The sequence below is a fragment of the Acinonyx jubatus genome, chromosome D2, assembly GCF_027475565.1.
Source record: "Acinonyx jubatus isolate Ajub_Pintada_27869175 chromosome D2, VMU_Ajub_asm_v1.0, whole genome shotgun sequence".
Classification (NCBI taxonomy): Eukaryota; Metazoa; Chordata; class Mammalia; order Carnivora; family Felidae; genus Acinonyx; species Acinonyx jubatus.
In genome coordinates this window covers 30,033,347-30,046,774 of record NC_069393.1, presented here as the reverse complement: position 1 = coordinate 30,046,774, position 13,428 = coordinate 30,033,347, and the positions used below count along the sequence as shown (strand labels likewise).

The 13,428-nt window shown below is 55.5% G+C and overlaps 1 protein-coding gene across 1 annotated transcript; it reads left to right on the top strand.

The window, feature by feature from the left end:
• Window positions 1-651: 651 nt before the first annotated feature.
• On the top strand, window positions 652-8,477 carry TYSND1 (trypsin like peroxisomal matrix peptidase 1). The gene is made up of 4 exons (XM_027062173.2): window positions 652-1,949; window positions 3,692-3,822; window positions 4,827-5,012; window positions 7,171-8,477. Exons 1-4 carry the CDS (start codon window positions 772-774, stop codon window positions 7,386-7,388), a joined length of 1,713 nt encoding a protein of 570 aa, XP_026917974.2. The 5' UTR covers window positions 652-771; the 3' UTR covers window positions 7,389-8,477.
• Window positions 8,478-13,428: the final 4,951 nt, after the last annotated feature.

Sequence of the window (13,428 nt, the reverse complement as noted above, 5' to 3'; positions counted from 1 at the left end):
GATGAACGCTAGGTGGTGGTGATAAATGTTATGTAAAATGTGCATACTGCACAGTTAGGGTTGTGAAATTAAAGTGTGACTTCGGTTACTCTTCATAATAGTTTTAAAGGGCAATTTTATTTTGCGAAAACCGTTTTCGTAAGTTTTGTCCGGAGCCTTCGGCATCAAAAGGCCCTAGGTGTAGTCCTGTCAGCTGCATGCCATCTAGTGGATCGCTGTAGGACTTACTTCCAAAATTTCAAATCACTGAAATTGGTCAAGGAGTCAAGGATTTCCTTGCCCTTATTACCCCGGGGGTCGGAAGCCGAAGTTTCAGACCTGAGCAGATACTCAGGTCCTGTCTTCTGGGCAAATCTAGGCATGTCAGCCCTTATTTCTATTCCTTTTCCTGCAGCCCAACGAACAGAGAAGGGATCCCACCTTGCCCAAGCCCCGTCTCCCTGCAAAACCACACGCCGGTCACTCTCCCCACGCTCACCTTCCAGGACAGCTTCTCCCGCTGCGTCGCGCAGGTGGCCCGAACCCATGAGGGCGGGGAAAGGGACGGGGTCAGTCTGGGCAGCCAATCAGGGCTCGGCCCCAAGCCCAGCCAATCGGGCCCGACAAATTGGGGCCTAGCCAATCAGGCCCGACAAGGAAGAACTGAGTCAGTGTTTGCGCCTCTCCCTTCCAGCTTTGGGTGGCGCCGCGGGGGGATCAGGGGTCCCGGCCGGGCTCCTAGCTCGCTTCCCTCGTTCCCCTGGAAACCCCGTGTGCACAGTCCTAGAGGACATGGCGCGGCAGTGGGGGCCGTCCATGAGGGCGGCCGAGCGGGCGGGCTGCGTGGTGAGCGCTTCCCGGGCCGGGCAGCCCGAGGCCGGCTCGTGGAGCTGCAGCGGGGTGATCCTGAGCCGCTGCCCGGACCTGGTGCTGTGCCACGGGGGCATTTTCACCCCCTTCCTGCGGGCCGGGAGCGGGGCGCTGAGCGCGGCCGGCGCCGCCTTCCTGCCCGGCGACAGTTGCGGCGACGACCTGCGCCTGCACGTGCAGCGGGGTCCGGCAGCCTCGAGCCCCTCAGGCCGCGCGGAGCGGGGCCGCCCGGGGCTGTGCACGCCCCAGTGCGCGGGCCCAGAGTCAGGCCCTCAGGGCCGACCCCGCGGGCGGCCCCTGCAGCCCCCGCGGCCCGCCGAGCTGCTGCTGCTGCTGAGCTGCCCGGCCTTCCGGGCCCACTTCGCTCGCCTCTTCGGGGGCGAGGCGGCGGAGCAGTGGCGCTTCGCGAGCGCGGCGCCGGAGGACGAGGTGACGGAGGACGAGGAGGAGGATCAGCTGAGAGCGCTGGGCTGGTTCGCGCTGCTGCGCGTGCGGCCCGACTCCGAGGAGGAGGAGGAAGAGGAGGAGGAGGAGCGCGGGCCGGCAGTGGCCGTGGCGCCTCTCGGGGCCGTGCCCAAGGGCGCGCCGCTGCTGGCCTGCGGCTCCCCGTTCGGGGCCTTCTGCCCGGACATCTTTCTCAACACGCTCAGCCGCGGCGTGCTCAGCAACGCGGCCGGCCCGCTGCTGCTCACCGACGCTCGCTGCCTGCCGGGCACCGAGGGCGGCGGCGTGTTCGCGGCGCGGCCCGCGGGGGCGCTGGTGGCGCTGGTGGCCGCGCCCCTCTGCTGGAAGGCCCGCGAGTGGGTGGGCCTCACGCTGCTCTGCGCCGCCGCCCCTCTCCTGCGTGCCGCCAGAGCCGCGCTGGGCAGCCTGTCCCCCGGCACCGATGCCCTGACAGCCCTCCTGCCGCAGGAGCTGAGCGCCCCATGGGGCCTGACCCCCCGAGACCCAGGGCCCCCGTGGGCAGCTGCGGCCGTGCTGGTGGAGTGCGGCACCGTCTGGGGCTCTGGAGTGGCCGTGGCGCCCCGCCTCGTGGTGACCTGCCGGCACGTGGCCCCTCGGGAAGCGGCCAGGGTCCTGGTGCGCGTCACGCCCCCCAAGTAAGGCCCGCAAGGTTGCCCCACCTCTGCCCCCTCAGCAGGTCTCAGAGCGGAACTCTGAAGATTAGGGAGGCCTTCTGGCATCACGATGATGCTTTGATGGTGTAGTGGGGGTAGAGACCTGAGTCCCTCCCCTCATCCTTGGCATTCAGAACCCTAGCCTAGGGGGTTCTGGGCCTCCTTCCTGGCGGGGGGGAGAGGGGGGTGGCGCGCAGTGAATGGGGCTTGGGCAAGATGCCGAGCAACTCTGCATTGGGGAACTGTGGGAAGTCACAGCGTCTCTGACTAGGCATCTTTTAGCACCCCGTCCCCTCGGTCTCCCGTCCCCCTCCCACCCAGCCTGTTTTCTTTCTGAAATCTGACTGCTCTTAGAGCAGGCACACAGCACTGGCTCCTTGAATGCAGACTTCCTAGCCCTGTTCTTTCTCCCCTGAAAGCGGTAGTGAAGTCCCAGAGGCCCAGGATGCTTGCTGCCTTCCTGGGGTGATGAGAGGGGGCTGTTACTCTTACTTGATTGCTCTCTTAGATCTTAAGCAGATCTTCCCAGCTGGACAAAAATGATGGGTGTGGGGCTCCACCTAATTAGAATGTGGGAGTGAGGTCGAGCACACAGATGTATTTTGAACAGTCTTTGGGTGATCCTGGCAGCCGGGTTGGGACTTCAGCCGTTTGTTCCTTCTCTGCAGGGAAAAGCACTCTTGCCCTCCTTTACCTCCAGTTGCTCAGCAGCCTTGGCTTCCTGGCTTGTGTTTTCCTGGTACCTGTTCTATTTCTGCTGTGGTCCCAGGCACTTAACTTAGGCAGGAGCAGAGCAGTATAGCACCTTGGTGTTAATGCCTGAAGTTCTGTACCTACCTCAGCCTAGCCACGCAGCCCGGGCCTTTCCAGATCCCTCTCCCGAATTTCCAGGGTTAACCCAGCCCCGCTTCACCGTAGGGTTTCCCACTGGTGGCCAACAGGACAGCCGCGACTTTATAAGGAAGACTGATAATGAGGACTTCCCTGTATGTGTGGTGCCCCATCCTCCACCCCGTCTTCACCACACACATACTCTTGCTTCTAGGGGACCCACCAGGTCCCCTGGAAGCTATCCCTGCAGAGTATGTAGTGGGGAGCCCCTGTGTGAACCTGGGCAAGTCAGTGTAAGCTGCCTTTCCGTGAACTGACATGTGAAGTCTTGGAACAGAGCCCGGCCCACAGTAAGAGCCGCAGATGTACTAGCATTTATGTCTGTAAACGGGGACACAGGACTGGCAGCATTGTTTGCCTCAAGTGAGGCAGTGAAGGAGAACACTGGGAATGTTTGCCCTGGCTTCTGCCACCTATTGTGTGACCTTGAGAAAGTTACTCAACCTCTCTGGCCCTCAAATGCACCGTTTAAAATGGCGATGATCGCAGCGCCTAGCTCTAAGGGCTGCTGGGAGAACTAAAGGAGATGACGTGCCCAGAGCATTCACAGAAGCCCCGGCCTGCAGTGCTCTCCAGGTGTCAGGTGTTCGGGAAACCCGGTGAGGTGCAGGACGCTAGTGGAGAAGTATGTTACGGTTGGCGATGCACGTTTGGAAGTACCACAGGATGGCCAGGTGACGTGCCCACATGTGCCGGCCTGGTACGGTTCAGGGCTGATGCCACATCTTTGGACTCCCAAGTCCGTGTTTTTACCGTCACTCTCATCCCCTTGCTTCCTCCCGGTACTCACGGGTCAGCATGCTACCCTGTCATTTTGTTTCCCTTGCTCCCAGGAGTGCTGCGATCTGGGGACAAGTGGTATTTGCCACCCAGGAGACATCGCCCTACGACATAGCGGTGGTGAGCCTGGAGGAGGACCTCCCTGATGTCTCCCTGCCGGTGCCTGCCGAGCATTTCCACGAAGGTAAAGGACGAGAGGGCTTCTGGTGTGGGGCGGACCTCAGGAAGCACAGTCAGTGTTGGACATTCTCACCCTCTAGATCGGGGGGCCAGTCCCCCAGGCAGGCCCCCTGCCCCACCCGTGCTGGAGGCATGGGGCAGGGTGGCGTCAAGCTGGCATGAAATCATCCTGGTTTCAGTGCCTTGGCTGGAGTTGCTCTTGGAGACTTCTCTGCTTGTGCCTGGCATGCCCCAGGTCCTGGGGGGCAGGGAGAATCCTTGCCGAAGTGTAGGGCACCCCTGTTTCCTGCGGCCCTGCAGCAGTGTCATGTGGAGCGGCTGAGCTTGGGGGCTCCTGCCAGCTGGCCAGAGCGGTGTTGCCCTTTTGAGGCTCCACTGGCGGGGCACGCCACCTTGGAAGTTCCAGAGGCCTCATTGTGTAGATGCGGTGTGATGGGACAGCAAAGGCCACAAGCTCTCTACGCTGGCGTCTCTTCTGCCACTTGCTAGCCCTGTGCCCTCGGACAGGCAACTGAGTATTCTCTGCCTCAGTTTTCACATCTGTAAAATGGGGATAGTGCTCCCTACTCCCGGGCATTGCGAGGAGTGCAGTGAGATGTGGCCTGTAAAGCATCTAGCCGCATGCCCTGTGCGTTCAGAGCACTCGGTAAAGGCAGTTGGAGGGCAGCTTGGAGCCCTCATCACCACTCCTTTTTTCACCAAGGCTTCTTAGCCCGAGGAGGAGACGGGTGTTAATTTCACGAGCGTTGACTGAGCACCGGGGTGGGTGCCAGGAACCCTAAAAAGTAACTCACTGGTCCCGCCGGGAAATGAAGGCTGGAGAGTAGTCTGATGCTGAGGACAAGTAGTGAGCAGGTGCTGGGAGATCAGCGGAAGTCCAGTGGGGACCTGGGGCAGACTCCCCGGAGGTAGGAGTATCTTCACAGCAGCCTGAAGGGCAGAGAGGGTTCAGAACTTTGGAGAGGCAGAGACGGCTCCCCAGCTTCACCCTCCTTTCCTCCCTGGCAGGCGAAGCTGTCAGCGTGGTGGGCTTCGGCGTCTTCGGCCAGGCTTGCGGGCCCTCGGTGACCTCGGGCATCCTGTCAGCTGTGGTGCAGGTGGATGACACGCCGGTGATGCTACAGACCACGTGTGCCGTGCATGGCGGCTCCAGCGGGGGACCCCTCTTCTCCACCCGCACAGGAGACCTCCTGGGTAACCAGCTCCTTGGCCCTCTCCCAGCCCCTCCCCTGCCAGAGCCTCAGTCCCATCTAGTGAGGGCCGGGCGTGCAGCCCCCGGGAGCCACCCTCGGCCCGGGAAGATGGTGGGCCTTACGCCCAAGGGGCAGTTAGCCAAGGTTTTCGGGCACTTGTGCTCCTGGGAGTGGAGAGGAGCGGATGCTGAGCAGGGAGGGAAGAGATCTGAGGTCTAGTTCCTTCTCTGCCTTAGGTAAGTCGCTTAATCTTAGTTAATCTGTGAAACTCAGGAGTTGGGTTCATCCAAGAGTCACAGGTAAACGAATGGATGAGTGAGTGAAGACGGCCGGGATGGAGGGTCAGGGGTGAACCGGGGTGAACACCACTCAGCTGCAGCACATTGGCGCCTCCTTCCATAGGAATGTGGGCCTAACATTGCTTGATTCTGCAATTTTTTTACTAGCAACGGTAGACCTTTTTGTTTGTTTAATACGGGGTTGTTAGATCTTTTGATTTGGACACATACTGATACGTGGATACGGGCATAAGTGTGGATACGTGTGCAGGCATGAGTTGGTGGGTACGTGTGCGTGTGTGTAAAAAATCTAGCTCTGTCTGCTGAGAGGGGCTAGAAGCAGTGACACCCCAGTTGTGATGAACCCAGACCTTGGTTTCTCTAATAAAAGGTGCCAGGAACTGACTCGCTCCCGGGCTCAGGCAGGGAAGATCCAAGATGAGCCCAGAGCACCTAGTGGTGCTGGAGAGGAAGGAAAGGCTAACGACAGAATGATCGGCACATCAGATGTGTGACGAATGAAGAGCTTACTTGAAGGAGCTCCCAGTAGAACAACTTGAGCTGCAAACCACACAGCGATAGGGTTGGATGGTAACTCAAAGAAAAGAGTGAGTATCTGAGTCCACACTGACATCGATAACTGAATGCATCTTGAAATGGAGACAAGTGACAGCTCTTCCTGACAGAAGAATTCCAGGTGATAAATGTAGAAGAAATGAGGGAAGTAGAAAATCACTGTTAGGACACCACAGAAGGAATTGCTGCGGGCAGGACCCACCGATGACTGGAAAGTAGAAACGAGGATATTTGCCTGATCCTAAAATATTTCGTACAAGAGGGAAAACAGTAAGCCTGCAATAGAGAAACCTGGCAGATATACCACCTTAGCCAAGTGATCAAGGTTAGCGTCTCAAGAAGTGCTTTTGGACATCACGCACCTCCTGACAGGGTGCCCTGAGAAGGGCACGGGACGGCATTTTCAATCTTGGAAAACCTTAACCTTAGGAGAAAACATCCGGTAACCCCACATTGAGGGATGTCCTGCAGAATAAGTAACCTGTACTCCTCTAAGTGTCACGGCCACGAAAGATAGGGAAAGACTGAAACTGACCCAGGAGGCATGACAGCTAGACGCTTCTGGGACCCTGGATGAGATCCTGGAAGAGAAAAAGCATTCGTGGAATCACTGGTGAAATCCAAATGCGTTCTGCACGTCAGTGAACAGCGTTGTTCCAGGGTTAATTTCCTGGTTTTGATCGTTGTTTTTTTGCAGTGACATGAGGAGAAGCTAGATGAAGGGTGCACAGGGACTCCGTACCACTTTGGCAAGGCTCCTGTAAGCCTAAAAAAGTACATCCAGAAGGGGGCTTGGCTGGCTCCGTCGTCGAGCATGTGACTCTTGATCTTGAGGCCGTGAGTTCAAACCCGCGGAGCCTCCTTAAAATTAAAAGCGACGACAACGACAAAACACATCCACGTGCACACACATACACGTGCACTGAGCAGGCCAAACAGAAAACTTGCGTGGGGGTCTGATTCACTTGCTCATTCAGTCAACAAGTATTTGTTGAGTGTCGACCCTGCACCAGGCACTGGGGAGCCTGCCTGAGCAAAGCCCGTGGGGCCGACACTAGGTGGAGAGAAAGGTCACAAAAGAAGTGCAACATTGTCTGTTAGGTACTGACGGTTAAGGAGAGAGTAAAACGGGGAAGGGGCACTGGGGTGTGGGAGCCAGAGGCCATGAAGGAGGCTGGGTGTCTGTCACTATGAGGGGGGTTCAAGCCCCTGGTGGTCCGAGGGCCTCCCTGCTGGAGATGGGCCTCACTTCCCATCCGTGTGCCCTCTGGCTCATCCCCCCTTTCCTCTTGGACTCCTCAACAGGCATCGTGGCCAGCAACACCCGGGACAATAACACAGGGGCCACCTACCCTCACCTGAACTTCAGCATTCCCATCACGGTGCTCCAGCCAGCCCTGCAGCGGTATAGTCAGACGGGTGACCTGGGCGGCCTCCGGGAGCTGGACAGCGCCACTGAGCCAGTGAGGGTGGTGTGGCGGCTGCAGCGGCCGCGGACGGAGGCCCCGCGGAGCAAGCTGTGAGCCAGGCCTCTGGAGAGAAGAGCCACCATGTTATGCCACAGGACGAGCGGAGGGTAGCGGCCTCAGGACCCTGCCCGGGCACACCCCAGCTGGGCTGCCTCCCCATCCCCACCCGTCTCGTCCGGCTCTGGAATCTGGACCAAACTTCCCTTCGGCCCCATGGGTCTCCAGCCTGGAAGCCTGTTTGGGGGTGTTTTTTGGAGCCCTCACCTCTCTCTGCCCCCTGGCACTAAACTCTGTTATTTCTCCTTCTGGGAGACCCCGTACAGTTGCCCAACAGTTGCCTGGTCCTGAGGGACAGGTGCTGGCTGGAAGGCAGGCCCAGTCCTGGCTCTGCGTCTGTTCCCTGTCTCCTGATGGCCGCTGGCCACCAGGAGCACCTGCTTCCCTGGGTTAGGGTTAGGGTTAGGGTTAGGGTTAGGGCTTCCTCAGAAAGGCCTGCTCTGAAGACCAAAGACAAGAGGAAAAGAAAATCTTTCTGTTCTACTGCACCTCTAGGTGGAGTCCCTGAAAGTTAGGATTTGTGGGTCTTCATATGTTGAGTGTCGCTGACCTCCAGGGACGCTCTGACACAGTGCCTTTACTTTCCAGCCCATAACATGGGCCTCAGGGATCTCACAGGGGAAAATGTGTCTAGTTGGGGATTGGGAATAAAGAGGACGTATAGGAGAAAATCTCTACTTCTATCTAGCAGGTTCTCTTTTTTTCTTCTATGTTTTGAAAGTTGCCCTGGGAGTAGGAAACCATCAGGCACAGAAATACACCTTTCTTTCCTCCTTTCTCAGTTGGGGTGTGAGCTCAATGGCATACTCTTTTTTTTAATTTAATTTTTAATTTTTAATTTTTTAAAATTTACATCCAAATTAGTTAGCATCTAGTGCAACAGTGATTTCAGGAGTAGCTTCCTTAATGCCCCTCACCCGTTTAGCCCATCCCCCCCCCACACCCCCTCCAGCAACCCTCAGTTTTTTCTCCATATTGTATGAGTCTCTTCTGTTTTGTCCCCCTCCCTGTTTTTATATTGTTTCTGCTTCCCTTCCCTTATGTTCATCTGTTTTGTCTCTTAAAGTCCTCATACGAGTGAAGTCATATGATATTTTTCTTTCTCTGACTGACTAATTTCGCTTAGCATAATACCCTCTAGTTCCATCCATGTAGTTGCAAACGGCAAGATTTCATTCTTTCTGATTGCCGACTAATACTCCATTGTGTATACATATATATATATATATATATATATATATATATATATACACCACATCTTCTTTATCCATTCATCCATTTGGGCTCTTTCCATACTTTGGCTATTGTTGATAGCGCTGCTATAAACATGGGGTACCTGTGTCCCTTCGAAACAGCACACCTGTGTCCCTTGGATAAATGCCTAGTAGTGCAATTGCTGGGTCGTAGGGTAGTTCTATTTTTAGTTTTTTGAGGAACCTCCATACTGTTTTCCAGAGTGGCTGCACCAGCTTGCATTGGCTCATGGCCTACTCTTGTGTCGGACTGAGCCTGGCCTCTGGTCCTGACTGGCACCAGTCAGCACTGGGTGGGGCTTGCAGAGCCTGGGAGGTGGGGATCTTGGCCTGGCAGCAAGTGTTTACAGAGTGTCCGGGATGTGTCCAGGCCTGTCCTGGGCCCTGGGGGTGGGTTGGGGAGTTCAAAGTTATCAATAAGACCAAGGCAGCCCCGAGGAGCTAAGACCAACCCTGCAAGTCAAAACATGTACTATGTACCCAGGGCCCTGCACAGGTAGGCGCTCAAAAAATGACTGAAGTCACTGACAGGTTGAATACCTTTTGGGGGATGACTGGGAGGCTAATTCTCAGCAGTGAGAATTTCTGGAAGTGCTTGGCTTCTAACATCGACCTGTGGAGTGCCAACTCTGGGCGGCCTTTACGTGACCACCTCCTGTGATCGTCATTCTCCCCTTCACAGAGTAGGAATGGCCCAGGGGGCAAAGTCAGTCCACAGTAAATTAACGGAGGCAGGGGGTGAGGGCTGAGGTCTGACTTAGCTGAGAGGGGGAGGGAACGATGCATTCCAGTGGGCACCCAGGAGCCCAGTGTTCTGGGGAGGCTGGTGTGCCAGCCCATTAGCATGACGAGCAGGGCAGCCCTGGCCGCTCAGGTGGAAGGCTGTGTCCTCGGGCCCAGGGAGGGGGGGATCAGGCAAAGCCTCATCTAGGTGTCTTAGGAGCCGAACCCCGGAAGGAGGGCAGGAAACGGGGACGGCGTTCCAGGTTGAGAGCAGCAGGAACTGGGATGCAGAAGTGTGAAACCACGAGCGTGTTCTGGCAGCGCTGAGTGGAGGGGAGTCCGGAAGGAGCAGGACGGAGGGCTGGGGAACCAGCTCCACTGGCCCAGGGAGGGAGAAGACGGCTGAAGCAGGACTGCCGGGCATGGCGAAGACCAAAGCCAGGGCACAGGAGGTGGCACCGACTGCGTGCGGGCCAACGCAGAGAGAGAGAAAGGGCAAACGGTGCCTGAGTTCCTGACTAGGACAATAATGAATGGCTAGCAAGGTTAGGGACCAGCTGTTTCCTTGGGGTGTCTGTGGGACCTCACGCAGAGAAGTGCAGCCAGCTGTGTTGAGTTAGGATAATGTAGTAAAAGCCCCCCCGCCCCGACCCCCCAGCTCAGTGGCTTCAGACAGTAGAAGTTTATTGCCCGCGTAAAGTCCAAAGTAGTGTACCTGACTAGGAAGGGAAGGGAGGCTTTTATGCAATAGCGGTCCAGGGACCTAGGCCCCTTCCCTCTGCTGGTTCTGTCACTGATCTGGGACCTCAGAGTCTCCTGTCATGTTCTCTGTAACTGGCGGGTGGATGGGGGAAGAGAGAGGAGATATTCCTGCTTCTCTTTAAAAAATAATTTTATTTTGGGGGGGCGCCTGGGTGGCTCAGCCGGTTAATCATCCGACTTCGGCTCAGGCCATGATCTCACGGTCCGTGGGTTCGAGCCCCATGTCGGGCTCTGTGCTGACAGCTTGGAGCCTGGAGCCTGCTTTGGATCCTGTGTTTCCCTCTCTCTCTGACCCTGCCCCGTTCCTGCTCTGTCTCTCTCTGTCTCAAAAATAAATACACATTAAAAATAAATAAATAAATAAAAAATAATTTTATTTTGAAACAATTTCAACATAAAGTTGCAAGAATTCCCATACAACCTTCACCCAGCCACCCCCTTCCACTTTTGACAAATGCTCCTGTGATGTTCTTTTTTTTTTTTTTTTTGAGAGAAAGAGAGAGAGAGAGGAAGAATGCAAGAGGGGGAGGGGTGGGGGGGAGAGAGAGAATCTTTTTTTAAAGTCTATTTATTTATTTTGAGAGAGACAGAGACAGCACAAGTGGGGGAAGGGCAGAGGGAGAGAATCCCAAGCAGGCTCCACATGGTGAGCACAGAGCCTGATGTGGGGCTCGAACCCATGAACCGTGAGGCCATGACCTGAGCTGAAACTAAGAGTCAAATGCTTAACGGACAGAGCCACCCAGGTGCTGAGAGAGAGAGTGAACCCACAGCTCGGAGCCCAATAACGGGAGTGGGAGTCAGGGCTCAATCTCACAACTGTGAGGTCATGACCTGAGCTGAAATCAAGTGTTGGACACTTAAATGACTGGGCCACCCAGGTGCCCCAGGAACAAAGACTCACTTCTATTACGTAAATAAAAAAATAGGTTTAGTGTTCAGAACCTCTGGACAGATGCCAGAAACCTCCTTGACCTGGGGAGGCTCTAGGGGCCGCTAGGTGTGTGTGATGACTCAGCATCCTCTCTGCTTTGTTCCCTCTCTTCTTTTTTCTTTAAGTTTATTTAATTTATTTTTGAGAGAGAGAGAGAGAGAGAGAGAGAGAAAGAGCACAAGTGAGGGAGAAAATCCCAAGCAGGTTCTGCACTGTCAGCACAGAGCCTGATGTGGGGCTTGAACTCGTGAACCATGAGATCATGACCTAAGCCGAAATCAAGAGTCAGACACGTAACCAATGGAGCCCCCCAGGCACCCCTGTCCTCCCTCTTCTGCCTCCTCTGCACTCAGTCTCTCCTTCCTTGTAAGCTCAGTTTGCTATTGGCCATCCAGACCTTTCTGGCCCTTGTGTCCATGCCCTTTGATCTCTGGCTCTCCTTATCACATGCCCCACTTTCAGATTTCGTCAATAAATGCCAGAAAGCAGATTACCCGATTGGGCCCATCATCTTCTCATGCCTTGCTACAGCTGGGGCCGTGTTTTCAGAGCAGCCACGGTCAGGGTGGGTTCATTTAGGCTGGGAGAATGCCTACCCTGCTGTCTGGATTGCACCCCAGGCTGCTGTCAGCTGAAGCTGTGGGTGTGAAGCTGTGGGTGTAGGTGCAGTGAGGGCCTGGGGCCACCAGTGTTTACAGGACAGAGGCAGAGTGGGAGCCTGCAAGGGGGCTGAGAAGAGACCAGCAGAGGCACAGGAAGAAAACCAGGGAGGCTAAGACCTAGCTCACCAGCGTCCCTCTTCCTCCTGGGTATGTGCTAGACTGCATTTCGTGGCCACTCTCACAGGTGTGTCCATGAGTTCCAGCTCACGGCATGAAAGCAGAAGGGAGGTGTACCACTTCCAGGCCTCGCTAGAACAACCTCTGTGTACTAACCCCTTCCCCTGGTGGGAATGGAGGTGACCCCTAAAAGAGACCTTGGAAGCCTCTTGTTAAAGATGGCCTCTGTCTGTCTGGTCCCTGGATGACTGTGCGCAGCCCATAGGCCTGGTGTTGCTACCCACGCAAGAAATGAACTTCTTTTGTATTTGAGCCATTAGATTTGGGGGTCTCTTTGTCACGTAGCAGAAGCTACCCTCATGAATGTAGTCTGTCCCTAGCTGGAAGCACTATAACCAAGCCACATTTTGGGGGAAGGATGAAGAAACAGATTCCTCCTGTCCTTTGGGGCTTATGAATTTAGCTGGAAGCACAGAAGGAGAAGGAAAACACTCACTGGGGTTGCCAGGGTTAAGGGTCGCCTCTTCCTCCAGTGGGGATACGGCCTCTGTTTCTCCTAGCCCCTGGTTGACCCCAGTACCCTGGAGCTCCTCCCAGCCCTGGGGGGTCAGCAGTCAAGTCACCTGTCAGGAAATGTGAGCTCATGACTGAGAGCCAGCAATGCTCCCTTCTCTTAGATTCTGTGACGTGAGACAGTCTGTCCACCATTCCTGCTAATCGTTAAAGTTCCATACTGCCAGTGTTTCTGCGTCCAAACCATACTTTCCTACTACCTCTGGCACTTGCAAATTCAAAGGCAAAAGTCCTTTGTTAGAAGGCAAGGAGCCCCGGTTTTCAGTTCCAAGGCTCCGAGTTCCACAACTGTTGAGTGGGAAGAGAGGAGCGGTGTGGGGTGAGTGGCCTGAGGAAGTGAGTATGGGGTTGCTTTTTGGACTGATGACAATGTCCCTGAGTCAGATAACGGTGATGGAGGCACAGTGCCACATCACTGAACTGTACGCTTGAAAAGAATGGATTTAATGGTATGTGAATTATATCAACAAAAAACCCCCCACATTTATCTATGCAAACATTAGTTTGCACTCCTAGGGAACCAGGTGCTGGGATGGATGCCAGATGCCGGGGACCCAAAGTCCAGCAAAGCAAGGTCTTTGCCCCAGAGAGCAGGTCAGTTGTGACTGTTGCCCTCCTTGGTGTCAGTTTAACCTCAGCCCTACTTTTCTCTAGGAGTGTCAGGAGGGAAAAAAGGAGATAAAAGCTATTTGGAACTTTGCAAAGCCCATGACAAATGCAAGGCTTAGGACATCCAAGCTGTGGCTCTCTGATGGTTCCCCAAAGGCCAGGATTAGGACATGGCTCAGAGGGCCATGAGCTCTCTGCATGGTTGCTTTTCTGTGGCCGCAGGGGCTGAGGGACGGAGGTAGAGACTCCCACAGCTCTGAATCCCCTCCTTCAGCGCGATTTCAGGTGGCAGGGTGCCAGCCAGGAAAGGAGAGAGGCGAGGATTCCAAAGAACTGGAAGGTGCAGCCTGGGCTATGCAGGCTAGTAATGTGAGTCGGGTGCTCATGGGAGGACACCAGTTTCC